Source organism: Callithrix jacchus, chromosome 20, assembly GCF_049354715.1.
Source record: "Callithrix jacchus isolate 240 chromosome 20, calJac240_pri, whole genome shotgun sequence".
NCBI classification, from domain to species: Eukaryota; Metazoa; Chordata; class Mammalia; order Primates; family Cebidae; genus Callithrix; species Callithrix jacchus.
Genome location: NC_133521.1, coordinates 16,080,935 through 16,108,555, shown reverse-complemented (window position 1 = coordinate 16,108,555; position 27,621 = coordinate 16,080,935). Strand labels below are relative to the sequence as shown.

General features: G+C 45.2%; 1 protein-coding gene and 1 long non-coding RNA gene across 5 annotated transcripts in view; one reads left to right on the top strand and one right to left on the bottom strand.

Annotated features, from left to right (window-relative positions):
• Window positions 1–27,461, bottom strand: LOC144580596 (uncharacterized). Its single transcript, XR_013530510.1, has 5 exons — window positions 27,288–27,461; window positions 14,283–14,357; window positions 11,498–11,743; window positions 5,924–5,981; window positions 1–834 (listed from the first exon to the last, which is right to left on the bottom strand). It is a non-coding gene; the product is annotated as an uncharacterized LOC144580596 (long non-coding RNA).
• Window positions 26,098–27,621, top strand: part of CSNK2A2 (casein kinase 2 alpha 2) — a 39,218-nt gene continuing 37,694 nt past the window's right edge. For 2 of the 4 annotated variants that reach the window (XM_002761020.6, XM_017966974.4), the window contains exon 1: window positions 26,371–26,844. In XM_002761020.6, the coding sequence (XP_002761066.1) occupies window positions 26,741–26,844 (104 nt within the window). In that variant the 5' untranslated portion in view covers window positions 26,371–26,740. Of the gene's footprint in view, window positions 26,127–26,370; window positions 26,845–27,621 lie in introns of those variants that run through there. The other 2 variants (XM_035282779.3, XM_054248733.2) reach the window with 2 other exon arrangements.

Genomic DNA, 27,621 nt, shown 5'->3' with positions numbered 1-27,621 from the left:
TCTTTCTTTTTGAGGAAAAAAAATGAAGCGGAGCAAAATCTGCTTTGACCTTTACCCACGACCTGAATCCACTCTTGCCACAGCCAGTGGGTTAGCTCTTCACCACCTTTCTCCATGTTCTTTTATTTGTACATATGTCTATGTCCATGGGAAATAGATAGCTTTATTTTGTGTACGTGTGTTTTATATAAATGCTGACATACATCACACCAATTAGTTGCCAGTCCCAATCACACTGAGTCTTAAGAATCTCTTCAGTGTTGGACGTACACAGCTACCTTGTTCTAGGCACGACAAAGGTATTCTTTTACATGAATATGTCAACATTCATTATCCTTTTCTAATTGATAAATATTTAGGTTGCTTCCAATTTTTCTTACATCTTTTATAAAAGTTTTTTTAACTTTGACCAAATTCATTCATGTTCATGGCATTAATAATTCAAATAATAGAAAGCTTATAGAAAAAAAAATCAGTGATCAACCCCCAATTACATCCACTTCTGAGTCCTGCTCTTGTAAGAAAACGACTTGCAACTTTCAGGCCAGGCAAAGTGGCTCAAGCCTGTAATTCCAGCACTTTGGAAAGCCAAGGAAGGTGGATCATCTGAGGCCAGGAGTTCCAGACCAGCCTGGGCAACATGGTGAAACCCCACCTCTACTAATTAAAAAAAATAAATAAATATTAGTCAAGCATGGAGGTGTAGGGGCTCTCACCTGTGGTCCCAGCTGTTCTGGAAGCTGAGGCAGGAGAATCACTCAAACTCAGAAGGTGGAGGCTGCAATGAGCCCAGATCACACCACTGCACTCCAGCCCTGGGGAGAGAGCCAGACCCTGTCTCGAAAAAAACAAAAAAAGGAAAAGAAAATGAAAATGACTTGCCACTTTCAGCTGTTTCTTCTGGTACTTACCTCCATATTTACAAATAAGATGCTAATATATGATTTCTCAACCTTAGACAAGATCGACTGCCTTCCTACTGTGGTGGAAGTAGATTTAATGCTTTACACTCACCACTCCACCAACTTGTCTCCCCTCGCAATTATTCCCATGTAGTTATATGATAATTTTCTAGTTAAATCAGTATCCCTCCTTACATTACTGTAACCGTGGAACTATGTTTTCCTGCCAAACAGTGGTTCTCTACTTTAACTGCACATTGAACCACCCAGGGAGATTTAAATAATCTCAAAGCTCAGCCCACACTCTAGATCTAGTCAAGCAGGCTGTCTGGAAGTGGGGTCCAGGTATCAGGATGTTTTGACACTCCCCAAGGAATTCCAATGTTCAGCCAAGAGCAAGAGACACTGTTGCTAAGCCACATGGGATTGCATTGTTTTCTTTGTTTAATATTTCCTCTGGGAAATATTTTTTACATCTGCTTAGATTTCTATGTTTCTATTGTGAATTCTTTCAAAACTCTCCAACAGAAGTGTAAAACCCCTTTGGATGCTATTGTTTATACTGTCAAGCATAGCAGATCATTTATAAATTCCATTTCCCACAAGGATGCTCTGGGGAACCCTGCCATCCTACTCAACTATAGGAAGCTTTTCTGTCTGTGTGGGCCACCCACAGTTCTCTGTCTTTCTTCTGTGTTGCTTTCTCTGTTTCCTGGGTTGTCTGTCTTTCTCTTTCTTGATATTCTCTTCTTTTTGGTAGAGAAGATCCTCTAGTAGCTTTCTCAGAAAGGATGCATGAGAGTATTCTAGAGTTGGAAGGTATTTTTTCTAAGAATTTTTGAAACCATTACATTTGAGCTCCCATTGTGTATTTGGAGAAGTCCAATGCCATTCTCATTCCTGATCTTATGTATAAGCCTGTCTTGTCTTTATAGAAGTTCTTTGGCTGTTCTCTTTAATTTGTGTAGTATGAAATTTTGTGATGATGTGACTCTATTTCAACCTGAAAGTCATGCTCTTGAAAAAAGTTTTTTAGACAGGGTCTCACTGTGTCACTCAGGCTGGAGTGCAGTAGTGCAATCACAGTTCACTACAACCTCCACCTCTTGGGCTCAGGTGATCCTTCTATATCAGTGTTCTGAGTAGCTGGGACTACAGATGTGTGCTACCATGCCTGGCTAATTTTTATTATTTTCAGTAAACATGGGGTTTTGCCATTTTGCCCAGGCTGGTCTTGAACTCCTGGCCCTAAGCCATCTGCCTGTTTTAGCCTCCCAAAGTGCTGGAATTACAGGTGTGAGAAAATTTTTTTATGAATTAGTCTCATAACAATTTTTTGTACCCTTTATTTTCTTTTTCTGAAATTTCTATTAGTTGTATGTTGGACCTTTTGGACATTTTTCTTTTCTATTTTTATCTCTATCTTTCTTTTTATCCTACTTTTGAAGAATTTAACTTTTCCCTGTCAATGTCCCATGGAATGTTTTACTTCTACTTTCACATTTTTCATTTCCAAGAACTCTTTCTTGCCTTCTGATTCTTGTAGCAGACATTGTTGCCCTATCCACAAATCCTTGGCATTAGCTCCGGCACGCTGCCCAAGGCTATTTGCTGTAAATATCGATGACTGTCTTCCCAAGGGCTATTTTCTTCCAAGTAGCATCCTCAGCCTAAGTACAGGACAAGCTGGAAGAAAGTAAGGTCAATTTCTTCTGGAAGCAGTTGGTAGATTCTTCCCCATTGATTGGGATGCCCCTGCGGCAATTTCTACACAATCTCTTGGAATTTCCCAGAAAGATTCAGCTTCAATTGTCCGCAATATGAACTGGCTTGATAACGCACCTTTCATTGGCTTCTCCACTCCCCTATCTCACTTCCCCAATCCTCAACTTGTATTTTCTGGGACTACCTGCCAAAATTTACTTATATTGGAATCATTGTCTCAGAGTCTGCTTCTGGGGAGACCCAAACCAAAATACCCTGATATAGTTTGGATGTATGTCCTCACCCAAAGCTTATGCTGAATTGTAATACCCAGTGTTGGAGGGGGGCCTGGTGGGAAGTGATTGGATCATGGGGGCTGGTTTCCCCCCTTGGTACTGCATGGTGAGTGAGTTATCATGAGATCTGGTTATTTAAAGTGTGTAGCATCTCCCCCGACCCCTTGCTCCACGCTCTGGCCATAAAATATGTGCCTGCTTTCCCTTCGCCACCTACCGCCATGATTGTAAGTTTCCTAAGGCCTCCCCAGAAGCAGAAGCCCCTATGCTACCAGTATAGCCTGCAGAACTGTGAGCCAATTGAACCTCTTTTCTTTACAAATTACCCATATCAGGCATTTCTTTATAGCAGTGCCAGAATGGCTGCCCCCTCCTTTTTTTAAAATAAAATCTTATTCTTGTCTTATGGATGCAATATCTCATTACTTCTGTAAAGATATGAAATATAGTGAGATTTAACTTTTTAAAAAGGCACACTCCCATTTCTATGTGGAGAACTTGGCTTGACCCATAAAGTCTAGGCTAATTTTCTGAGTCTTCTCTAGTGATAATTCTCCAGTCTTCTGCTGTGGAAGGATATGTGCCTCACCGGCAGCATCCTTAGAGTCACAGAGGGGCTTGGGTTCACACAGACTTTCACATATCATCCTTGCTTTCGGTATAGTCTCCCCCTCCCTTCGGCCATGTCTAATGTCTTTTGTTTTGAGACAGAGTTTCACTCTTGCTGCCCAGGCTGGAATGCAATGGCACAATCACAGCTCACTGTAGCCTCCACCTCCCTGGTTCAAGCAATTCTCTTGCCTCAGCCTCCTGAGTAGCTGGGATTACAAGCTCCTGCCACCACGCCTGGCTAATTTTTTGTATTTTTAGTAGAGATGGGATTTCACCATGTTGGCCAGGCTTGTCTCAAACTCCTGACCTCAAGTGATTCCACCCGCCTTGGCCTCCCAAAGTGCTGGGATTACAGGCATGAGCCACAACACCTGGCCTCTATTAGCCTTAAGTCTTCTTTTTCTGTAGAACAAACTTCTGGCAAGGTCAGGAAAAGGTACCAGCTGCTCCAGATTTGAAAGGGGACTCAGGTGGTTATTCCAATTACAATTGCTATGTAAAAAGTCACCCAAACTAATTAAAATAAAAACACTGATTTTGCTATCTCATACTTTCTGTGCCTGAAGAATTTGGGAAGAGCTCAGCTGGGTGGTTCTAGTTTGGGTTCTCTCAGGCTGTTGCAGCCAAACAATGATTGAAGCTGGATTAGCGCGCATCTGGCAAAGCATCTCTCTTTCTCTGAAGTCTCAGGTCTTCTCCATGTGGTTTCTCCATATGGGCTACTTTTAGCTTCCTCACAGTATGGCAGTGTCAGGGCAGTGAAACTGTTCATATAGAGGTTTATGACTTTAGCATAAGAGTTCCAGCCTTGGAAATTATGCACCATCACTTCCACTGAATTGTATTTTTATAAATGAGTCACTTGAATTGAGCCTGCCTCGACTCAAGGGGAGGAGACCTAGACTGTATCTCTCAAGAGGAGGAATGTCACAGTCACATTGTGGAATTGCATGTGGAATGGGAGATATTTGCAGTGGCTATCTTTGGAAAACACAGTCTCCACAGTGGTCTCACTACCTCTTGCATGGGATTCTTAGTCATTCTTCCATTTTCAAGCCCATTCCACCTCTGTCTTCGTCCATTTTGTATTGCAATAGCAGAATACTACACACTGGGTAATTTATAAAAAAAATAAATGTATTTGGCTCACAGTTCTGGAGGCTGGGAAGTCCAAGAGCATGGCACAAGCATCCAGTGAGGGCCTTTGGGCACCATCATCCATGATAGAAGGTGGAAAGGCAAGACAACATGGGAGCAAGAGGGGACCAAACTGGGTTTTACAACAAGCCCACATTCACAGTAATGAACTCACCCCTGTAACAATCACATTAATCCATTCATAAGAGAAGAGAGTCCTCACAACCTAATCACCTCTGATTAGATACCACCTCCCAACACTGTTGTATTGAGTAATTAAGTTTCCAACACAAGGTCTTTGGGGGACACATTCAAAGCATAAAAGCCTCCAACACATCATTGTGACTAAATTTTTGGCATTTGGGGTTTTAGTCCATAGATCTTTCTATTTCTTGTGGGGAGACCACTTGTACAGGTGTGCAGGTTAAACATATCTTAGAGGTGCCAGTCACCTTGTTAACATTGTTGCTTTGTACTTATTATGATAATGTTCCAACAGATAGCAGTAAGAGCTGAGAGCAAGAGCACATTATGTTACTTTCCCACAAGATGGATGTCAAGCATATAGAGGAAGGGAAACCACTTCTTCATGCAAAGACTACAGGCTAACAGGTACTCTGGCTGCTGGCTGACACTCCCCTCTGCAGGCATTTTCAGCTCTACTAAACTCACCTGCTTTCCACCTTCCAAAAATTTGTTTGTTTGTTTTGTTTGGTTGGTTTTTTTGAGATGAAGTTTCACTCTTGTTGCCCAGGCTGGAGTGCAGTGGTGCAATGGCTCACCACAACCTCCACCTCCCAGATCCAAACAATTCTCCTGCCTCAGCCTCCCAAGTAGCTGGGATTACAGGCATGCAACATTTGTTTTAAACTCTCATCTGCTATTTTCCTGTCTCTGCTTCATTTTGTTTCTTTTGTGAGTTTATACCTTTTTAGTTCATTGACTGATTTTGGTTGGGCTCTGGGAGGAACAGACAAAATGAATGTCTTCAATCTATTCAGTGAAAGCGCCATGTTTTCCACTTTTTCCCCAATGTAGATTGATGCAGTAATGCTTCCCTACACACTTACCCCTTTGTCCAGTTTACTTTTACAAAAATGCTTCGTGCTATACATATCATTGGACAATTTGCTTTTTTTCCACTTAATATATTCTGGACATCTTTCAATGTCAACATATGTAGATTTACCTTATTCTTAATGAAAGCTGTATAGTGTTCCATGGTAGGGACAGAAAATCTATTCCAGAAGAGATAAAAGAGAAAAAAAGTACCTGTTTGTCACTTCTTATCCTCCAGTGGGTGAGGATTACAGCACGGCAGGCATCTCCACTGTCAAGGAGTAGGATTTGGTAGGTGAGAATGGGTTGCACATAGGTTTTGTTTGTTTGCTTTTGTTTTTGTTTTTTTTTTGAAACAGAGTCTTGCTCTGTCACCCAGCTGGAGTTCAGTCATGTGATCTCAGCTCACTGCAACCTCTGCCTCCCAGGTTCAAGTGATTCTAAAGCCTCAGCCTCCTGAGTAGCTGGGATTACAGGTACGCGCCACCATGCCCGGCTAATTTTTGTATTTTTAGTAGGGACAGTGTTTCACCATGTTGATCAGGCTGGTCTCGAACTCCTGACCTCCTGATCTGCCTGCCTCGGCCTCTGCACATAGTTTTAACCACATCTTTGCCTGTGTATAATTACATAATAGTGTGGTCACCTCAGATTCTGCTTTTTTCCCTTTGGCTTTTTTTTCTGTAAACCATGATTTCTCAACTGTGGCACTGTTGACATTTTGGACCAGATGATTCTTTGTTGCAGAAGCTGTCCTGTGCATTATAGGATGTTTAGCACATCATGGCCTCCACCACTAGCTATCCAGAGCACAGCTTTCCCATTGGTGGCAATCAAAAATGCCTCCATTCATTGCCTGATGTGCTCCAGGGAAACAAATCACCCCCTATTGAAAACCCCTGCTATAAACTGATCTGAAGACCTCTTAGCAACCTACAACTCAGTTAGTAAAATCTCAGTTTTTACTTCTTTTGTTTCTGTCACAGATAGTTATTTATGTTTGGTTTTCTTTCTCTTCTCTTTCTAGTTAGTTATTTATGAACTGGGGAGAACATACTTTCCTGACACTCTGTTTCCCTGTGTGCTCAGATAAGGGGTTCATTTTTCTTGACTTATTCTTAAATTTTGTTTCTTGTCAAATTTATTTGCTAGCTTCCTTTCAAAGAATGAAAAAAAAAACTCAAATGTAATACATATTTATTGTGGAAAATTGGAAGATACAGACAAGCTCAGGGAAGAAAACTTTAAAATTCCCTTAAACCTCCTCCAGATAACCATTGATAACATCATTTTGGTCATTATTTTTTTTTTTTTGAGATGGAATTTTGCTCTGGAGTGCAATGGTGCGAACTCAGCTCACTGCAACCTCCACCTCTTGGGTTCAAGTGATTCTCTTGCCTCAGCCTCCCGAGTAGCTGGGATTACAGGTGCCTGCCACCATGCCCAGCTAATTTTTAGTAGAGATGGGGTTTCACCATGTTGGTCAGCTGCTCTTGAACTCCTGACCTCAGGTGATTTGCCTGCTTTGGCCTCCCAAAGTGCTGAGATTACAGGCGTGGGCCACCGTGCCTGGCCCCACTATTATTATTTTTTAAGAGATGGGGTCATCCCATGTTGCCTAAGCTGAAGCGCAGTGGCTATTCACAAGCATGATCATGGTATACTATAGCTTCAGACTCCTGGCCTCAAGCAATCCTCTTGCCTCAGCCTCTCAAGTAGCTGGGACTATAGGTGCCCGCCACCATGCCCAGCTAATTTTTGTATTTTTTTTAATTTTTATTTTTAAGACAGGGTTTCACCATGTTGGTCAGGCTGGTCTTGAACTCCCAACCTCAGGTGATCTGCCCACCTTGGCCTCCAAAGTGCTTGGATTACAGGCGTGAGCCACCATGCCTGGCCAATTTTTGTATTTTTAATAGAGACGAGGTTTTACCATGTTAGCCAGGCTGGTATCGAACTTCTGACCTCAAGTGATCCACCCTTCTAAAGTGCTGGGATTACAGGCATGATTATTGGTATCATTTTTTAAATAGAGCAAATGAATCCTGCTCCCTGTTAAAGTATAGCTTTAAAAACATTAAAAAAAATGCATCTCTTATACAAGTGAGCATACACCCAAGATATAGAAAACTTTTTAATGTGGGACCCAGCAGGATGGTAAATATTAGCGCAAAAGACAGTTAGAGGGAAAAGGTTTATATAGTCCATTAAGAAAGACACACTAAAATCAGTTTGTTAGGTTAGAGACAAAACTGATTAATAGCCTACAGGGCAATAAAATAGTTACCTTTGGGGTTTTTCCATTTGCGTCTCTGTCAAACAGAATTCTACAAATTAGCACATAACTTTATAGAACCTGGGCCCCAGTCGACAGTAAAGCTGAAGTCAAACAAAGGTGTGTCCCTCAGATGATGAAACAGTCCAGGAGTGTTCTGTTCAGCAATGCCCAGTGTGCGCTGAAAGGACACATCGTCTTTTCTTTTGCCTTATTTGCCACATTTGGAATTATTTTTCTCAGTATCCTAGTTCCCCAAGCACATTCTGCACAGTATTTCCCTAGGGAAGGTGGACGATTTCTGTGGTTCCTTGTCATCTCTCATCTTCCTCTCTCCTATCCACACTCCAGGAAGGTGAGACAGTCCCCAGGGAACTGGGTATTTCCAACTAGTTACTGCACCTGGCCTGGCTTCCTCTTCCATATGGCCTTCCTTCCTTCCTTCCTTCCTTCCTTCCTTCCTTCCTTCCTTCCTTCCTTCCTTCCTTCCTCCCCTCCCTCCCTTCCTTTCCTTCTTCTCTCCTTCCCTTCCTTTTTCTCTCCTTCCCATCCTCCTTTTCTTTCCTCCTTCATTCCCTCCCTTCCTTCCTTTCCTCTATTCTTCCCTTTTTCCCTTCCTTCTTTCTTCCCTTCATCCCTCCTTTCCTCCCTCCCTTTCTTCCTTCCCTCCCTTCCTTCTCTTTTTCTTTTCTTCCTCCTTCATTCTCCCCTCCCTTCTCCTTTTTTTTTTTTTTTTTTGAATTTGGCTCTCTTATCCAGGCTGGAATGGAGTGGCATGATCTCAGCTCATTGCCCCATTGCAACCTCCACCTCCCAGTTTCAAGCAATTCTCATGCCCCAGCCTCCCAAGTAGCTAGGATTACAGGTGCTGGCTACTATGCCCAGCGAATTTCTTTTGTATTTTTAGTAGAGACAGGGTTTCACCATGTTGGCCAGACTGGGCTCAAACTCCCAACCTCAAGTGATCTGCCCACCTTGGCCTCCAAGTGCTGAGATTACAGGCGTGAGCCACCGCACCTGCCCCTCCTTCCTCCTTCTTATTTATTCCTTTCTTCCTCCTTCCTTCCCTTCCTCTCTGTCTCCCTTCCTGCCTTCCTTTCTTCCTTCTTCCCTTCTTACTTTCATTTTGAAGAAAATATAACTTTTACAGAGGTACAATTCACATACCAAAGTGTGCAATTCAATAGGTTTTTTTCAGTATATTCACAGAGTTGTGCAATCAGTTTTAAAATATATTCATCACCCTAAAAAGAAACTCGACACCCAATAACAGTCAGTCCTCATTTCTACCTAGTCCCCAGCAACCTGTAATCCACATTCTGTCTCTGTGGATTTGCCTGTTCTGTGCATTCTCTATAAATGGAACCATACAATATGTGGGTCGTTTGTGGTTTTTTTTCACTTAGCACAATATTTTCAAGGTTCATCCATATCATAGAATGGATCAGTACTTCATTCCTTTTTATTGCTATATAATACTCTATTGGATAAATATACCAGGTTGTATGTATCCATTAATTAGTTGACGGGCATATGAATTGTTTCCACTCTTTGGCTATTATGAAAAATCCTGCTATAAACGTTGATTACAAGTTTTTTGGGGGACATGTTTTAATTTCTCTTGGGTATAATATACCTAAGAGTGAAGTTTCTGGCTCATTGGGTAACTCTGTGTTTAATATTTCCAGAACAACCAAGCTGTTTTCCAAAGTGGCTGCAACATTTTGCATCCCCACCAGCCCTGAATGTATAAGGGTCCTAATTTCTCCACATCTTGTTAACGCTTGTTACTATACATCTTTTTTATTATAGCCATGCTAGTGGGCTAGAAATGGTATCTCATTGTGGTTTTGTGGCCTTGCTTCTTAAACCAATCTTGCACAGAGACCAATTCTGCACACAACTGAGGTACCCAGCACCTTGGTGTCAGGTTATACATTTCCATTCATGCATTCAGTCTGATCAATGAGTGAAGACTGCCCTTCTGAGCCATCCCACAGGTGGGGGCTTGTTGAGAAATGTTAAGTTTATGAATATTGTTGCATGCTGAGTGTATGATAGAATATATTGTCTGCTAGGAAGAATGATGGCAAGGAAAACCTAGTTGTGCCCCACCCCGCAAGTAGAAAACTATTTGGGGCATTCCAAAGTGGCAGGACAATGTATAAATATCATACAGGTTAAAACAATCCTTTATGATCTCTGACCCTGCCCCCGTGGTTCCCTCGTGGAGAATACTTTTTAGTTTGTTTGTGATCAGTGGTAAGCGGGCACCAGCTGCCCACTTGGCATATTTTGTGTTATAAGAAAACACAGAACACCTGTTTGTTAATAATGATCAGCTGTTCAGAGAGACTGAACATGTGGATCAGAATCTGCTTGAGGCTTTCAGCCTGCAATGTTGTCAGCCCCTGGGGCTCTCAGTTTGGAAGCTGCTGGCCCCCTGGATAGAGCCACTTTGCTGTTCTATCTGGGTGTCTGCCTCTCAGTTCCTTCAGCGCCACCTGGGTGGGGGTCTCTATGGCTGAGTTGGTACTCAGTAGGGGCTCTCAAAGGGGTATAGCTGCTGTACCAAGCCCTGCCCACCATGGGCAGAGAATCTAGAATGATGATATTTTGACCACATCAGGATCAAATTCTTGCAGTAAATAGCAGCAGTAAGTGCCAGGGTTTGTATTGTGCAGCAGGAGAGAGAAGCATGCAACCTGGCCCTGGGCTGGGCCCCCTCAAGGAGGTCCCAGATTTCCATAAGGTGTCATTTGAGACCTGCACAAAACAACATGACCTCCTTCACCACCCTGCCATACTGTCTGAGATTCCACCACATCCCCAGAGGTGAGTAAATAAGGCGCCACCTTTTAAAAATGTGAATCTTTCTGGGAGGGGTAAGCATCTTGCAAGAAGTCCATACCTTATTGCAAATTAGCTTATCAGATGCCAACCCACACCCTGCAGGGACAGGACTCAGAGGAAGTGGGAGTTTTGAGTCACTGGGAAGGGTGGGGACGGGATATGAGGGAGCTCTGGTAGAAAAGGGGTAGTGCTGCTCAAGAGGTGGTGACATTTCAGGATGCCAAGATGGGGCCAGAATTGGGTCAATGGGGCTCAGGGAAGGTTTTCATCTTCATTCATCATTGGACAGTGGTAATGATTCATTTATTATGTGTCACACATTGTGCTAAGTGCTTTGCATACAATTTTTCTATTTTATTTATTTAACAAACACTTACATAGCACCATGTGCCACCACCTACCTATCAAACCCCACATGCCACATCTTGTTAGCTTCCCTAAAATATGATTCCTGAATCGGAGCATTTCTCACCACCTTCCCAATCATCCTCCTCACTTTCCTGGTTTCCTGCAGGTCTCCCGGCTGGTGACTCTGCTTCCATGTTTGCAGTTAGAGCAATCCTTTATAAAGCAATCTCTCTCCTGTATTCAGCATGTGCCAATGGCTTGGCCACAATTGTAGTCCTTACAATAAGGTGCTATTTGAACTATTCTCTTACCTGGCTGACATCATTTGCCTACTGGCTCAGCCACAAGACACCTGCTGTTCCTCCAGCACACCAGCATGCTTCTTGCAGGGCCATGGCAACTACTATTGTGTTCTCTCTAGAATGTGCTTCCCCCAGAATCTGCCTGGCTGATGCCTTCACTTCTTCAAGTCTCAGCTTAAATGTCACCTCCTCAGAGAGACCTTTCTTAACACTGCCGCCTCCATCTCAAAGAGCCCAGTATTGCCAGCTTGCTCACTGTCAGAAAAGAGAGTTACAAATATAGAAAGGAAGAAACTACATGAGTTCTATGGTATTAGATTGGAATTGGAGGCATAAAATGTACTCATGGTTTTCAATGTACACAAATAAATACAGAATAGAAATATAAATGTGTGTCTACATCCGTGTATGCATTATTGAACATATTGATACATATGTGCTGTAGCTCAACCTGGGGACAGCAATAGTCCAATAACAATGAGCACACTAGGCTGGGCATGGTGGCTCACACCTGTAATCCCAGCACTTTGAGAGGCCAAGGCAGGCAGATCACCTGAAATTGGTGACCAACATGGAGAAACCCCATCTCTACTAAAAATACAAAATTAGGCAGGTGTGGTGGCTCATGCCTTGGGAGGCTCAGCTACTTGGGAGGCTGAGGCAGGAGAATCGCTGGAACCCCAGAGGCAGAGGTTGCTGTGAGCCAAGATCGCACCATTACACTGTAGCCTGGGCAACAAGAGCCAAACTCCATCTCAAAAAAAAAAAAAAAAAAAAAAAAAAGAAAAAGAAAAGAAAACAAACAAACGAAAACAATGAGTACACTCATGCCCTGATGTTGGCTTCTGCCCTGATGTTGGCTTCTGCCCTGAAAGGAATCAGGATCCCCTTGAGCAAGGGTTGATTCCAGAGCAGGAGCAGGAAAAGTACAAGAATGAACCAGGAGCAAATTTTGTGCCAAAAAACAGGAAAGTGATCAGAGGACAACAGGACAGGTAACAGGGAATTGGAAGCCAGTTGGAAAGGGCTCCCACCAGCCAATAGAAATGATTGAGCATCAAAATAACTCATGATAATAATGGATTATAAATCATTGAATAAAATGGACATCCATGAGTTCATAATAATATAAATAACTGCTGGACATGGTGGCTCACATTTGAGATCCCAGCACTTTGGGAGGACAAGGTGGGTGGATTGCTTGAGCCCAGGAGTTCAAGATCAGCCGGGGCAACATAGGAAGAGACAGGTCTCTACAAGTAATTTTTAAAATTTAGCCGGGCATGGTGGCAGGTGCCTGTGGTTCCGGCTATTTGGAAGGCTGAGGTGGGAGGATCGCTTGAGCTTTGGAGGTCAAGGCTGCAATGAGCTGTGATCATGCCATTGCACTCCAGGCTGGGTGACAGAGCAAGTCTCTGTCTCAAAATACAAACAAAAAAACCCTAATAACATAAATAATTAAATAGAAAGTTTGATAAGGACTAGGATAATTACATAGTTTTCAAAATACCTCAACTCTTCTTTTCCGGGTCTCTATAGTCAGATTTTTTTTTTTAATTAAAAAATAAAGAAAATACCTCACCCCCAAATATGTGTTCATTAAAAACATAAAAAGAACAGGCCAGGTGCAGTGGCTTATGCCTGTAATCCCAGCATTTTGGGAGGCCGAGGTGAGTGGATCACTTGAGGTCAGGATTTCGAGACCATCCTGGCCAACATGGTGAAACCCCCTTACTACAAAAATACAAAAAAATTAACTGGGCGTGGTGGCACACGCCTGTGATTCCAACTACTTGGAAGCCTGAGAAAGGAGAATCACTTGAACTCAGGAAGCAGAGGTTGCAGTGAGCTGAGATGGTGCCATTGCACTCCAGCCCGGACAACAAAGCAAGACTTCATCTCAAAAAACAAATGAACAGGCATAAAACGAGTAACTTTATGGTGAAGAAATCTGGCAGAGACTACCCTGATAATCAGCTGATTAAAGTTAATATCTTCAGTAATGGGACCCAGGAAATGGTATGCCACTTGGTAGGATGCAATGAGAAGGACACAGCTATACTTCTGTGCTATTTCTGCCCAAGAAGCTAATCTGAGTCTAATTATGAGTAAACACTGGATAACCCCGTTGAGGAATATGCTGCAAAATAACTCGCCGATAATCTTCAAAAGACCCTAAAAAACTGTCATAAATGGAAAGAAATGTTTTTTTAAATGACACTAAATGCTGCACGTGGTTACTGAGGGGATCTTTTTGCTCTAAAGCAGTAGCCGCACCAGAGACGGGTTTTGTGGAAGACAATTTGGGGGTTGGGGGATGATTTCGCTATGAAACTGTTCCACCTCAGATCATTGGGAATTAGATTCCCATAAGGAGGTTGGACGTGGTAACTCACGCCTGTAATCCCAGCCCTTTAGGAGGCTGAGGTGGGCAGATCACCTGAGGTCAGGAGTTTGAGACCAGCCTGGCCAACAAGGTGAAACTCTGTCTCTACTAATAATACAATAATTAGCTGAGCATGGTGGCACACACCTGTAATCCCAGCCACTCAGGAGGCTGAGGCAGGAGAATCGCTTGAACCTGGAAGGCAGAGGTTGGAGAAAGCCAAGATCTCACCACTGCACTCCAGCCTGGGCAAGAGCAAAAAAAAGAAAAGATTCCTGTAAGGAGTGTGCAACCTAGATCCTTGGCGTGTGCCATTCACAGGATTCAAGTTCCTATGAGAATCTAGTGCCACCATGATAGGACAGGAGGCAGAACTCAGGTGGTGATGTTTGTTCACCCAGCACTCACCTCCTGCTGTGCAGCCTGGTTCCTAACGGGCCTTTGACTGGTATGGGTCCACAGTGCTAGGGTTAGGGACCCCTCCTAGAGGGGAAGGCAAATGGCAAAATTAGGATAGACTCTTAAGACTGGACGATCACCATGTATAGGTGTTGACAGACTGACACAATTCTGCTAATCAGAGCAAGCTCCTGCTACACTGAAAGGTGAGTCTCTCAACGACACTGATGTCTAGTGTGTTTGCTACCGGTGCTGCCTCTTCCGACTCGTCTTTCCCCACTGTCATCTGTGTCTCTGCTGCTTTCTCAATGGAGGGATTGATCATACCTTAGGCCTGGAGAGTTTGGATCTTCTTGGGATTGATTGTGTTTTCTCAGGTTGGGAGATCATCCATGGGAACTTCTGCTATACTCTGTGCTCTTGTGGTCATCAGAGCTGACATACAGCCAGTCAACAGGATCTGGGCTTTCCATGTCATCCTCTGGTTGAACTGAGGGAGGAGACTCTTAATCACCTTCAGCATCTAAGCCCACCTTCCCCTTGACTTCCGCATTGCATATCAGTAGAAGTAAAGGCTGGCAGACCTGACACCACCTTTAATCACCCTCCTATAGATCGCAGGCATGGTATGGAGGAATCTTTCTGGAAGACATTGTTTTTACTTAAACAATCAAACCCACACCTAAGTCACTGTATCCCACCCTACTCCATGGCCCAAGACCCTTTCACATGTAAATTCTAGAGCTATAAACCCAAGACCCTTTCACGTGTAACATCTAGAGATGTAACCCTTTATAAAGGCAGAGATTTCCTTTGTTAGAGGAGCTTGGCTACTAGTCAGCTATGCCGCCTTGCTCCCAGCTGAATCAATCACTCCTTCCTTCCCAGGTCAGTGTTTGAGAGGTTTGCTTCTTGCGGCCGTTCCTGCTTCAGAACAGGAAGACGTCTTTCTGCAAGCATCCAGAATGGTGTGCTTCCCAAAAAAAAAGTAGAGCCTGCATGTGCAATGTCATTTAGTTTCATTTAGTTTTTCTTCAGGATAGAGAAGCTTGTGTCTGTTGGGGGAAATGAATGTCACCAAATCCCAGGCTCAGAATCTTCTGAACAGAAGCCCTAAGGTGAGGAAGAGTAGGGGCTGGAACACAGGAGGAAAAGCCCAAACTCAAGAGGATCCCTCCATATTTTTTTTTTCTTTTGCCTGCAACAATCAGAGCAGCTAGGCTTTCTGAGGAGTAAATTTTCCTGCTTCAAAACAATAGCAATTGTAATGTGACTAGCAAATATCTGTGATTTCCACCAGTGACAAAGTCACAGGTACTGCTAATACTGCCATGTATTGTATTGTTTTGTTTTACTATATCCATAATGGGGAAGGGGAAATGCTAAATTTTATTTAGAGGTTGGTGAATAATGACATAATTTTTTTGCATTTGAATTTATGAACCCACCGAGTTCTCAGTACTGACCCAGGTTGAGGACCTCTGGGTTAGTGTGTGCTGAGTCTAAAGCCCAGAGTTCACTGTAGGAAAGGCTCCTGGGGAAAACCCAGGGAGGAACTGGCTTAACTCAGGACAAAAGCTGTGGGCACCCAGACAACAGTGTAGATGGGAATGGCCATCTGGAGAAGAAGCCATTTGGACTTGGTGGGGGCTGGTGGGAGGGGATGTGGGAGCTGGTGGTGATTCCGGACAATTTGGTTGGGCTAAGAGATACTGCAGCCTAGGTGCAGTGGCTCATGCCTATAATCCCAGCACTTTGGGAGGCTGAAATGGGAGGATCGCTTGAGCCCAGGAGTTTGAGACCAGCCTGGGCAATATGGCAAAACTCTACAGAAAAATATAAAAATTGGTGGGGCGTGATGACGTGCACCTGTAGTCTCAGCTACTAGGGAGGCTGAGGTGGGAGGATTGCTTGAGTCTGGGAGATGCAGTGAGCTGTGATCATGCCATTGCACTCCAGCCTGGGTGACAGAGCAAGACCCTGTCTCATGAAACTAAATATATAAATAAATAAAGAGATACTGCAGAAGAGAAGCTTGGCAGGAAAATGATGAGTGTTTCTGAAGTTTGATGGCTTTGCCAGGGACTATGGGAGACTGTCACTGCAGGGTTCAGCCCGCTCCAACCAGGCAGAAGTGGAAAGTACTATTTGCCCTTCAAAGTAGCCCCTTCACCTTTTCATTTCTTGAAACTCCAGGATTAAGGCTGCATTTACCAGACTACATAGTCCTGTCCCTGTTTAAGATTTAAATCCCTTTGCAATAGCTGTTAGGTAAATTTTAGTCTGAAGAGATTAGGCCATCCTTCCCTAAGAATATTAGAAGAGTTTCTGTTTACTGAGCTTCTGGGAATAGGTGGCTATTGTGGGGAGGAGGTCAGGAGTGCTAAAATGTGCCCTTTTCTGCAGCCAGGCAAGACTGAATAAGAGGGGTCCCCCACGGGAGCACCAGCAGAAAATTCCCATTTCTCTGGCTCTCTTGCCTGGGACAGGCTCTGCCACATTCCTGCCATCCTCCTCAGGGCCACTCTCTGGTTGGAGGACAGAGTGGGGTCACATGGTAAGAATGACTAGGACAAAAAGGAATCAGAAAGTGATATCCCTAAGTGTAAGTTCTTTTAGGCTGACTGACGGCCCCATGGATGCCATGTTAACCTCTGTGACCCACAGAGACACTCCAGATGAGTTCCTGGAAAATCTGAAGTAACTGGAAGACCATGAAAAGGGGAAGAAATGATCGATCCCTTGGTGCCTACTTACCTTTAAGACATTCGCTGTTGTTCATTATTCCCACCCCAATTAATAAGGCCATTAGACTTTGTAACCAACCTTGGTCAACTTATGTAGGGTTGTAGGGTGACTTCATACCCTACGACCCCCTCCCAGCTTGCAAAAAACTGTCCTAAAGTGTAACTTCTGTAACTTTCCATTGCCCACCCCAAAGCTATAAAACCAACTCCTATCCCACTGCCCTCCGCTGACTCTCTTTTTGGGGTCAGCTCACCCACACCCTGGTAAATAAACAGCCATGTTGGTCACTCAAAGCCTGCTTGGCAGGGTCTCTTAATTCAGCGCACGTGTTTTAACACTAAGGCATTTATGGGCACATGTACCCAGGTGGAGTGCAGCCAATTTGGCCCTAATGTATATATTCACCTGTCTGGAGCCTCAAAGCAACCCAAAGGTAAGGGTCCATCACTCTGTTAAATTAAACTAAATTGGGTCTGCAGACATCTCCGTACTTGAGTCTTTTTTTTTATTGCATTTTAGGTTTTTGGGTACATGTGAAGAACATGCAAGATAGTTGCATAGGTACATACGTGGCAGTTTGATTTGCTTCCTTCCTCCCCCTCACCTATATCTGGCATTTCTCCCCATGCTATCTCTCCCCAACTCCCCACCCTCCGCTGTCCCTCCCCTATTCCCCCAACAGACCCCAGTGTGTAGTGCTCCCCTCCCTGTGTCCATGTGTTCTCATTGTTCAACACCCACCTATGAGTGAGAACATGCAGTATTTCATTTTCTGTTCTTGTGTCAGTTTGCTGAGAATGATGGTCTCCAGGTTCATCCATGTCCCTACAAAGGACACGAACTCATCATTTTTGATTGCTGCATAATATTCCATGGTGTATCTGTGCCACATATTCCTAGTCCAGTCTATCATCGATGGGCATTTGGGTTGGTTCCAGGTCTTTGCTATTGTAGAGTGCTGCAATGAACATTCGTGTGCATGTGTCCTTATAGTAGAATGATTTATAATCCTCTGGATATATACCCAGTGATGGGATTGCTGGGTCAAATGGAATTTCTATTTCTAGGCCCTTGAGGACTCGCCACACTGTCTTCCACAATGGTTGAACTAATTTACACTCCCACCAGATGTGTAAAAGTGTTCCTATTTCTCCACATCCTCTCCAGCATCTGTTGTCTCCAGATTTTTTAATGATCGCCATTCTGACTGGCGTGAGATGGTATCTCAATGTAGTTTTGATTTGTATTTCTCTAATGACCAGTGATGAGCATTTTTTCATATGTTTGTTGGCCTCATGTATGTCTTCTTTTGTAAAGTGTCTGTTCATATCCTTTGCCCACTTTTGAATGGGCTTGTTTGTTTTTTTCTTGTAAATCTGTTTTAGTTCTTTGTAAATTCTGGATATCAGCCCTTTGTCAGATGGGTAAACTGCAAATATTTTTTCCCATTCTGTTGGTTGCTGATTCACTCTAACGACTGTTTCTTTTGCCATGCAGAAGCTGTGGAGTTTCATTAGGTCCCATTTTGAACTGCAACCTACCTTAGCAGGTAAACTGACTGAAAGCCGGTACTTTTAAGAGTGTACTTTTGTAACAAACAGCTGAGTGGCAGCCAATCACAGCAGCCAAGCTTCAGTCAATCACAGGAGCCCCACTGATCAGACCATGTTCAAATAAGGCAAGTGCTGAGCGGTAACCAACCCAACTGCCTGTGTACCTCACTGGTTTTCTGTCCACGAATGTTGCCTGACCACATATCAAGCCAGAGTTCTCCTTACCTATTCTGGTTCTGAGGGCTCTCTGGTTCCAGAGTCATTCTTTCCTCAATTAAACTCTGCTAAATTTCATTTGTCTAAAGTTTTTCTCTTAGCAATTCCCCGTGAACTCCTTGGATTACAGAGAGAACTCAAGACCCTACTTCCCTACCCTCTTTCCTTTCCTAGCTGGTGTAAAGCCCCCATTAACTCACAAGTTCTTGAGGAGAGGGTGAGGATGGTCAACAGTCTGAAAACTTGTTTCCCGCCCCCCCCAATTATGAAAGTAAAATCTATGCTTCCAAGACCCCTAAGCATTTAATGCATTTCCTTCCAGTTTTTTTTTTTTATGTGTTTGTTACATACCTGAAAATTTACTTCCTAAATGTAGGTATAGGCTGGGTGCAGTGGCTCTTGCCTCTAATCCCAGCACTTTGGGAGGCTGAGGCAGGCAGATCACCTGACATCAGGAGTTCAAGACCAGCCTAGCCAACATGGTGAAACCCTGTCCCTACTAAAAATACAAAAATTAGTCGGGCGTGGTGGCAAGTGCCTGTAGTCCCAGCTACTTGGGAGGCTGAGGCAGGAGACTCACTTGAACCCAGGAGACAGAGGTTGCAGTGAGCTGAAATCTCACCATTGCACTCCAGCCTGGGCAACAGAATAAGACTCTGCCTCAAAAACAAAAATAAAAAAAAAACAAAAACAAACAAACAAAATCTATGGGTATACACTTTGGTGTCCTGCTTTGAAACAAAGCAAACCAGAACAAAAGAATGTAGGTTGTATCATCTATTATTGCATAGAAAAGGGCCTAGAAGAGGCCAGGTGCAGTGGCTCATGCCTGTAATCCCAGCACTTTGGGAGGCGGAGGTGGGTGGATCACCTGAGGTCAGGAGTTTGAGACCAGCCTAGCCAACATAGTGAAACCCTATCTATAAAAACAAAAAAGACCTACAAGGATACATACTGAACCGTGGAAATGTGGAAGGCAGAGAAGGACAAGTTTCACTTTTTACCTGCCTGACTCTTGCATTTCTTGAAAAATATTAATATTAAAAAATTATTCATGGCACTTTTGTTAGAGATGGTAAGGTGGACTTTATCCAAATGAGGGTCATGGCAACGGGGTTAGGGACCACTGCGATGGGGTTTTGCAGTGAGTGACAGAGACCAGATTCAAGGGCTACTTCAACAAGAACACGTGGGTATTTATAACTAAGGAACAGCGTAGAGGTCAGCAGACTGAAAGTTACTAACAGGACACATCAGGGACAAGGGGTTTCTGGCTAAATTAACTTGATAGAGTTATTGCTGAAGGCAGGCCAGGGTGATAGGATATGCAGGGTAGCCAGATAGCAAAGGTAGAGAGTTTTTGCTCAACCGATTAGCAGCATTCTTGCTCAAAGTAGATTCAACAAGGACAGAGAAGTCCAAGGTCAAGCTTATTAAAAAGGACTCAGGAGCTTGAGGAAAGTTTTCATCAAAGGAGAGAGTCTTTGTTATTAACCACGTGCTACTGCAGGAGTTTCCCATTGCTGCTGTAACAAATTGCCAGAAACTCAGTGGCTTTAAGCAACACAAATTTATTCTAAATGGGTCTCATTGGACTACAGTCAAAGTGTTGGCAGGGCTACAGCGCTCCTCTAGGGAAGGAACCGTTTTCTTGCCTTTTTCAGCTTCTAGAGGTGGTCTACGTTTCTTGGCACCGCCCCTCTTCCCTCTTCAAAGCCAGCAATCACATCATTCTGACCACAGTGTCATCAATACATCTACCTCTCTGGCATCCCACCTCTCCCTTTCACTTTATAGGGGCCCTCGTGAGTGTCCTAAATCAACCTAGATGCTCCATGATATTTCCCAGTGCAACATCTTCATTTAAGTACATCTGCTGGGCACGGTGGCTCACGCCTATAATCCCAGCACTTTGGGAGGCCGAGGCAAATGGATCACCTTGAGGTCGGGAGCTCGAGACCAGCCTGACCAACATGGAGAAAACCAGGCTCTAAAAAAAATAATAATAATAAAAATAATAAGCACATCTGCAAAGTTCTTTTTCCATGTAAGGTAACATATTTACAGATTCTGGGGAGGAGTAAGTGTATAAACATATTTTTTGAAATGGAGTCTCACTCTGTCACCCAGCCTGGAGTGCAGTGGCACAATCTTGGCTCACTGCAACCTCTGCCTCCTGGGTTCAAGCGATTCTCCTGCCTCAGCCTCCCAAGTAGCTGGGATTACAGGTGCCTGACACCAGGCCCAGCTAAGTTTTGTATTTTTAGTAGAGACGGGGTTTCACCATGTTGGCTAGGCTAGTCTTGAACTCTTGACCTTGGGTGATCCACCCGCCTTAGCCCCCAAAGTGCTAGGATTACAGGCATGAGCCATGGGCCATAAGTGTATATCTTTGAGGTGGGGGAAGGGCAATATTCTGCTTACCACAATTACTTGTACAACTTTTAAAAAACTTATTTATTTATTTATTTTTGGAGACAGGGGCTCGTTCTGTCACGCAGGTTGAAGTGCAATAGCATGACCACAGCTCATTGCAACCTTGAACTCCTGGGCTCAAACAATCCACCTGTTTCAGCCTCCTGAGTAGCTGTGATTATAGCCATGCTCCACCATGTTCACCTAATTTTTAAAATTTTGTTGTAGAGATGGTATCTCTCAGTCTTATCCAGGCTTGTTTCAAAGTCCTGGCCTCAAGAGATCCTCCCACCTTGACCTCCCAAAGTGTTGGGATTACAGGCATGAACCACCATGCCCAGCCCTCCTGTTTAAAAGTCTTGTATCATAAAATGTTTTCATTGCTGAAAATTCCTCATAATCACACTTTTTAGTAACACCTGATATTTCACTACAGGGAATGTACCACAATTTATTTAGCTGGTCCCCATCATTTTACATTTTCTTGATTAAAGATAATGACTGTCATGAGGAACATCTGTGGGCCTTTGTGGACCATACTGAATGAGAAAGGGGTTAAGAAAAGTGACTGGGTGGTCAGGAAGATCAGAGTTCAAATCCAGGCTCTGCCTCAGTTTATTGTTGTCATTAGAATCTTGGTTTCCTTCTTTGCACAAAGGGGACCCTTACAAAAGCTCCAAACGCTTAGATTTCTAAAAACAGGCATGTTGAGATAAAATTCACATAACATAAATCCATCCATTTAGGCCTGGCGCAGTGGCTCACACCTGTAATCCCAGCACTTTGGGACACCGAGGTGGGCAGATCACAAGGTCAGCAGTTTGAGACCAGCCTGGCCAATATGATGAAACCCCATCTCTACTACAAATGCAAAAATAAGCTGGACATGGTGGTGGGCACCTGTAACCCCAGCTACTCAGGAGGCTGAGGCAGGAGAATTGCTTGAACCTAGGAGGCAGAGGTTCCAGTGAGCAGAGATTAGGCCGTTGCACTCCAGCCAGGGCAACAGAGTGACATTCCATCTCAAAAAGAAAAAAGAAAAGAAAAATGAAATCCATCCATATAAAGTTAAATTCAATGGTTTTTAGCTATGTACCATTTTGGCAGGATTCAATGATGTAGAATCATTTGTTTCACGAACACACAAATTGCCATCATGATTAATAATTCTCTGATCATAATTTTCATTATTTTTTTAGGTGAGGTTTTTGAGAAGCATCAGTACAGGACAAAAACCTATAAACTTCTCAAATGCTTTGCAAGTAGGTTCATGAAGATAGAAGGTGGCCTTCAGAGGGATGTTTAAATGTGCTTTTGTTTTTTGGATTTTTGGTGTTTGGATAGAATATGGGGCATAGGAGGTGGTATGAAAGTGTTGGGTTATTTGGTTCAAGATACCTTCTTTCAGTCCCTTTTGTTGCAACACTGAATTATACCCACCCTCAAACTGTACACACAGAGTAATGAGGGGAAGTTACTTCTAATTTACAGACCCCCCCTGCCTATCACCTCCCCCTGCAGAGCCACCAGCCTTCCTGTCTTTACATCCAAGTGAGACTCCTTCAGTGAGGGTTGCATGAGTACCACTTCCAATCGCTCACCTTAACTCAAGCCAAGCCAGTTTCATGGACAGAAATCAGAGGCAGTGGTCTCTGCCAATTCCATGGGGTGCCCATTCAACCTCCCAACAAACCACGAGAATATTCCATTTGGTCATGGGTGACAGACTGCAGGTTTCAGGGCTGAGTTAGTATAGTGTCAGCCAAATGCAGGAGTGTGTTGCACCAGAGTGGTGTGTGGGTGAATCCTCAGCATCCCACAGGTATGGGAGCAGGTTACATGAGATGGGTGTGGACTTTGTGGTGAGGGATGAGAGGAAGGTGCACGGAAGGTGGGTGGGGTCAGAAGTGGGCAAGGGTGGAGGTGAAGAATGGGGCCCCAGCAGAGGTTGGACATAGTAGTTACACCAGTGGTTTGGAATCATTTTTGGGTCATGGCCTCCTTTGAGAATCTGATGTATGCTAAGGAAAGAATGAACACATACACACACACACACACACACACACACACACATTCTGCACGTTGTGTCAGGGGTTCCCAGAACTCAGGAAATTCATCTAAGGACTTGGAGTTAAGACCCTCTGCTCTGGACTAGTTCAAAGGGACTTGTCAGAAACAAATCCTAAAGCTGCATTAAGAGCTTGAGAATATTTATGTCTTCTAATGTGAAAGAGATTTAGAGAGGTTTGCAGGTTTGGAAATTAAATTCCAAAGTCCACTTTTTCCATCAATGTTTTTTTTTCTGGTTTTTATTTGGAAAGTTTTCCAGTTCTAACAAGAAGTTGCAAGCTCATGTACTCTTCAACTACATTCACTAATTATCAAAATTTCCCCACAATTTCTCCCCACTCCCAATCTATGCATGCTTATGCTCTCAGAAACCCCCTTTTTTTCTGGAGAGTCATTGGAGACTAAGCTGCAGATGTCAATACTCCATCTCTACACACAAGACACATAAATCCTAAAATTAAGGGATTCTCCTTTATAACTAAATATAATGATCACACTTAAAATTTAACATTGATACAATGTAACATTGTGTAAGATACATTAACATCTTGTAATATACATCCTATATTCAAATTTCCCCTGGAGTACCCTTCTATTAGGTTGGTGCCAAAGTAGTAGCGATTTTCGATTTTCGCCATTACTTACTTTCTTTCTTTTCCAAAGTTTTAAAGGCAGATTTTGACAACATTGCCATTACTTTCAACTGAATTTCCGTAACTTTTGCACCAACCTAATATGAGCTGTATTCTTTTTCCCTCCCTCCTTTCCTTTTTTTTTTAACTTGGATTTTACAACCACCTTCTTTCCTTTCTACTTTATTTTTTTTTAATCCAGACTCTAATTCAGAATCAAACTCTTCATTTAGTTATGTCTCTCAGTCTTTAGTAACCAAGAACACTCATCCGGGGTTTCGTCTGGGTTTGTTTCTCCCGTTACATTGACATTTTTGAAGAACCCAGGCTAGTTGTTTGGCAGAATGTCGCCCAGCTTGGATTTGTCTGATGGTGTCCTTATGATTAGATTCAGGTTAAACGTCTTGGCGGGAGTGCCACATGGGGGACGTGTCCCTTCTCAGTGCATCACATCAGAGGATCAGTTCGTTCCCCACTGATGAGAAGTCGGATCCACTGGTAAGGTGGTGACCTCCAGTTCCCTCCTAGTAATCCCTAAGTCATCTGTGGGGTGAAATTGTATTCACTGAAGTTCTCTGGGTGTGACAAATGCTGGGAGAGCCAGTGGTGAGTGTCCACAATCTGTCCTTGCTCTTGTGCTGTTTTTACAGGGGAGGGGATGGACAATAAACCAGGAAACAACCAATGACAAGATATGCAATTTTATGAAGGATGTGGATAGGGTGCTGAGATAGAGAAGGATCGACTCTAGAGCAAGTGATCTTTAAGGTGAGACTTGAGCTGGGGGCATGCCTGTAGTCCCAAGTTCTCGGGAGGCTGAGGTATGCTATACCGATTGGGGGTCCTCACTAAGTTTGGCATCAACTATGGAGATCTCCTGGGGCCGGGGGACCACCAGGTTGCCAGGTGGCAAACAGCACGTCAAAACTCCCATGCTGATCAGTAGTAGGAGTATGAATAGCCACTGCACTCCGGCCTGGGCAATATTGCAAGACCCTATCTCTAAAAAATACTACTAATAAAGAAAAAGGTGAAACTTGAATAGAAAAAAGGAGTCACCCTTGGGAACGTGGGGAGGAGGAGTTGGGGGTGGCTCCTAGTCAAGCTTAGAGGATGGAAGGAACTGAAAGATGGACGTGTGGTGGTCTCAAGGAGGGAAGAGTGATAGGAGCAAGGCCCTGTGTCTGGTAATGATAATATTCGACATATAGTATCTTAATATTGAACATCATCCTAAGTGTTTCACATGGTTTATTTTGTTTAGTTCTCCTTGCAGCCCTGTGAAGTGGGTGCTATTACTGATTTTATGCTGTAGAATCTGTGAAACAGAGAGGTTGAATAATTGGCCCAAGGTCACACAGCTTGTAAGCAGCAGTACTGGATAGATCTGACTCCACAGTCTGTGCTCTTAGCTTTGTCAAGGAGGAAGGCCCAGAGTTTCATCCAGAAAACAGAATGTGAAAAGGGATTGGAATCAGAGCAACCTGGACTGGGTGAAGAGGTTGTGTCGCGAAAGGATGCTGGATGAGAAAGAAAGTCAGAAGAAGGGCCTAGAATGTCAAAAGAGAGGAGTGTCCAGGGCCGCAGGCAACACTGGAAGCCAGGCCAGCTCAGCTGGCCACCCATCCCGGTGCATACCCAATCTCAGTCTGTCCCTTCAGGTCAAATTTACATTCTCCTGCTCTCCCTCCTCCTCAACAAAAACAGGAGATTTACAGACTCTCAACGTCTCTCCCCACAAGCGACTTACTAATCACAAAGGGAAAAATTGTAACTTTGCGGTGGCACAACCTGGCCGACTCCAGCTTAACCAAGTGACCAAAGTGGGTATTCAGAGGGTTCTCAGGGAAGGCTCTGGAGGGGCTTTTGGGGGAAATGTATAAGGGTTTTGTGAGGAGGACTCTGAATGAAGAGGGTGGGAAGTCTTGGGGACTGAGGAGTCTGCGGGAACAGGGAAGGGTCCAGAGGGGGAAGGAGGGGTACGTCTCGGGGGAAGGGAGAAGTATTGAGGTGGGAGAGGTTCTGAGGTTTGAGCGAGGCCCTGGAGAGAGACTTGACAGTTTGGGCGAGAAGAGGGTATGGGAGGTGTGTGGGGGTAAAAGCTGGGCAACTGCAGAGCTGGGGGCAGGGTCTCCACCGACAATCTTGAAAGGGTCGGGACTCGAAGGGGAGGGTTCTAAGGCAACGGCCAGTGGAAGTGGGGGCTCCTGTGGCGTGAGGTAAGGCCAGCCGGAGGGTGAGGCGATTTGGACAGCCCGGCCTGGGGCAGCGGGAGGGCCAAGGTGGGGGAGGGCGCGGGGGAGGGGGCGGGGCGTGCTGGGGTGGGGCCGGGGCGGGGTCGGCACCGCCCGGCGGGTCCCCCCGCGCTGCAGGGGGCGCTGTGAGCCTGGGCGGCCCCAGGCCGGGCGGCGGCCGCTCCCCGTGAGCGCGGCCCCTTTTCCGGGTTTCCTCCGCCTCCTCCTCCTCTCCTCCTTCTTCTCCGCTGCTGCCGCCGCTGCCCCTTTCCCGGCCGGTGGCTGCCGCTGCCGGTGCCGCCGCCGCCGCCTCCTGGGGGCCGCGAGCCGAGCGGAGACCGCCGCGGAGCGCGAGCGCCGCCCGCCCCGCCGCTCCGCCGGCCGCTCCAGGGCCGGGCCGGCTCGGCCGGCGCCCCCCGCGCCCCCAGCCCGCCCGCCCCCGCGGGCCCGGCCTGGCGCGGCCGCCCGCTACCGCGCTCCTCCTCCTCCTTCTCCAGAGCCCGGCGGCCAGCCGCCTCCTCCGCCCGCCGCCCCGCGCCCTCCGCCGCGCCGCCGCCGCCACCCTCTGCGCCCCGCGCCGCCCCCCGGTCCCGCCCGCCATGCCCGGCCCGGCCGCGGGCAGCAGGGCCCGGGTCTACGCCGAGGTGAACAGCCTGAGGAGCCGCGAGTACTGGGACTACGAGTCTCACGTCCCGAGCTGGGGGTAAAGCCGCCGCCGTCCCCCGCCGGGCCCGCTGACCCCTGTCTCCGCCCGGCCGCCCCCCGCGACCCGCACTCGGCCGGGGTGGTGTCTCCCGCCGATCCCTCCGCGGCCCCGCTGGAGACAGAGGTCCCGCTCTCGCACATGTCCTCGTCTTCCTCTTCCCTCCCCTTTACCCCGGTTTCGTCCCTTTCTCCCCGCTTTGCGCACCCCTTTCCCCCAAGGAATGATTTTTTTACTCGGAGAGAAGTGTGGGGTGCACGGATCGGCGCTGGGTGGAAGTGAGGGAGCAGCCCTTCTCACACTTTTGGGTTTCCACTAGGGTGGGAAGTCAACAGCTGTCCTCTGGAGCTATTAAAATTCTCTGCCTTTTCGGTTTTCTGAGATGAGGTAGTGGGAGGAAATTTCTTAAAGACGTCCACATTTTTAAAACAGGGATTGTCTACCTTCAGGGTGTGAAACGGGAAGCAGGTGCTGTGAAGCCGCGGGGCAGAGGGGGCACCCTCTAGGCCTTCAGGACGGGTGCTTTGTTCGCCCCTCTGGATTGGCTCAGAGCGTTGCCTTTCTACCCCATCTTCCCAAGTTAGGAGAGACCAGTTAGGTTAGGAGCTCTGCAGAGTGAAGGGAGCCAAGATTACGTCGTGGCTTTCATTTAGGGAATGAGTTGTGACGTGATGTGTAGACACTTCCAAGTGTTTGCCTGGCGGAAGCGGCTGGATGACGTGTATAGTGGGCATAGGCTTGGCTAACCCCCAGTCCTGGCATTTATGTGTGTCTGTC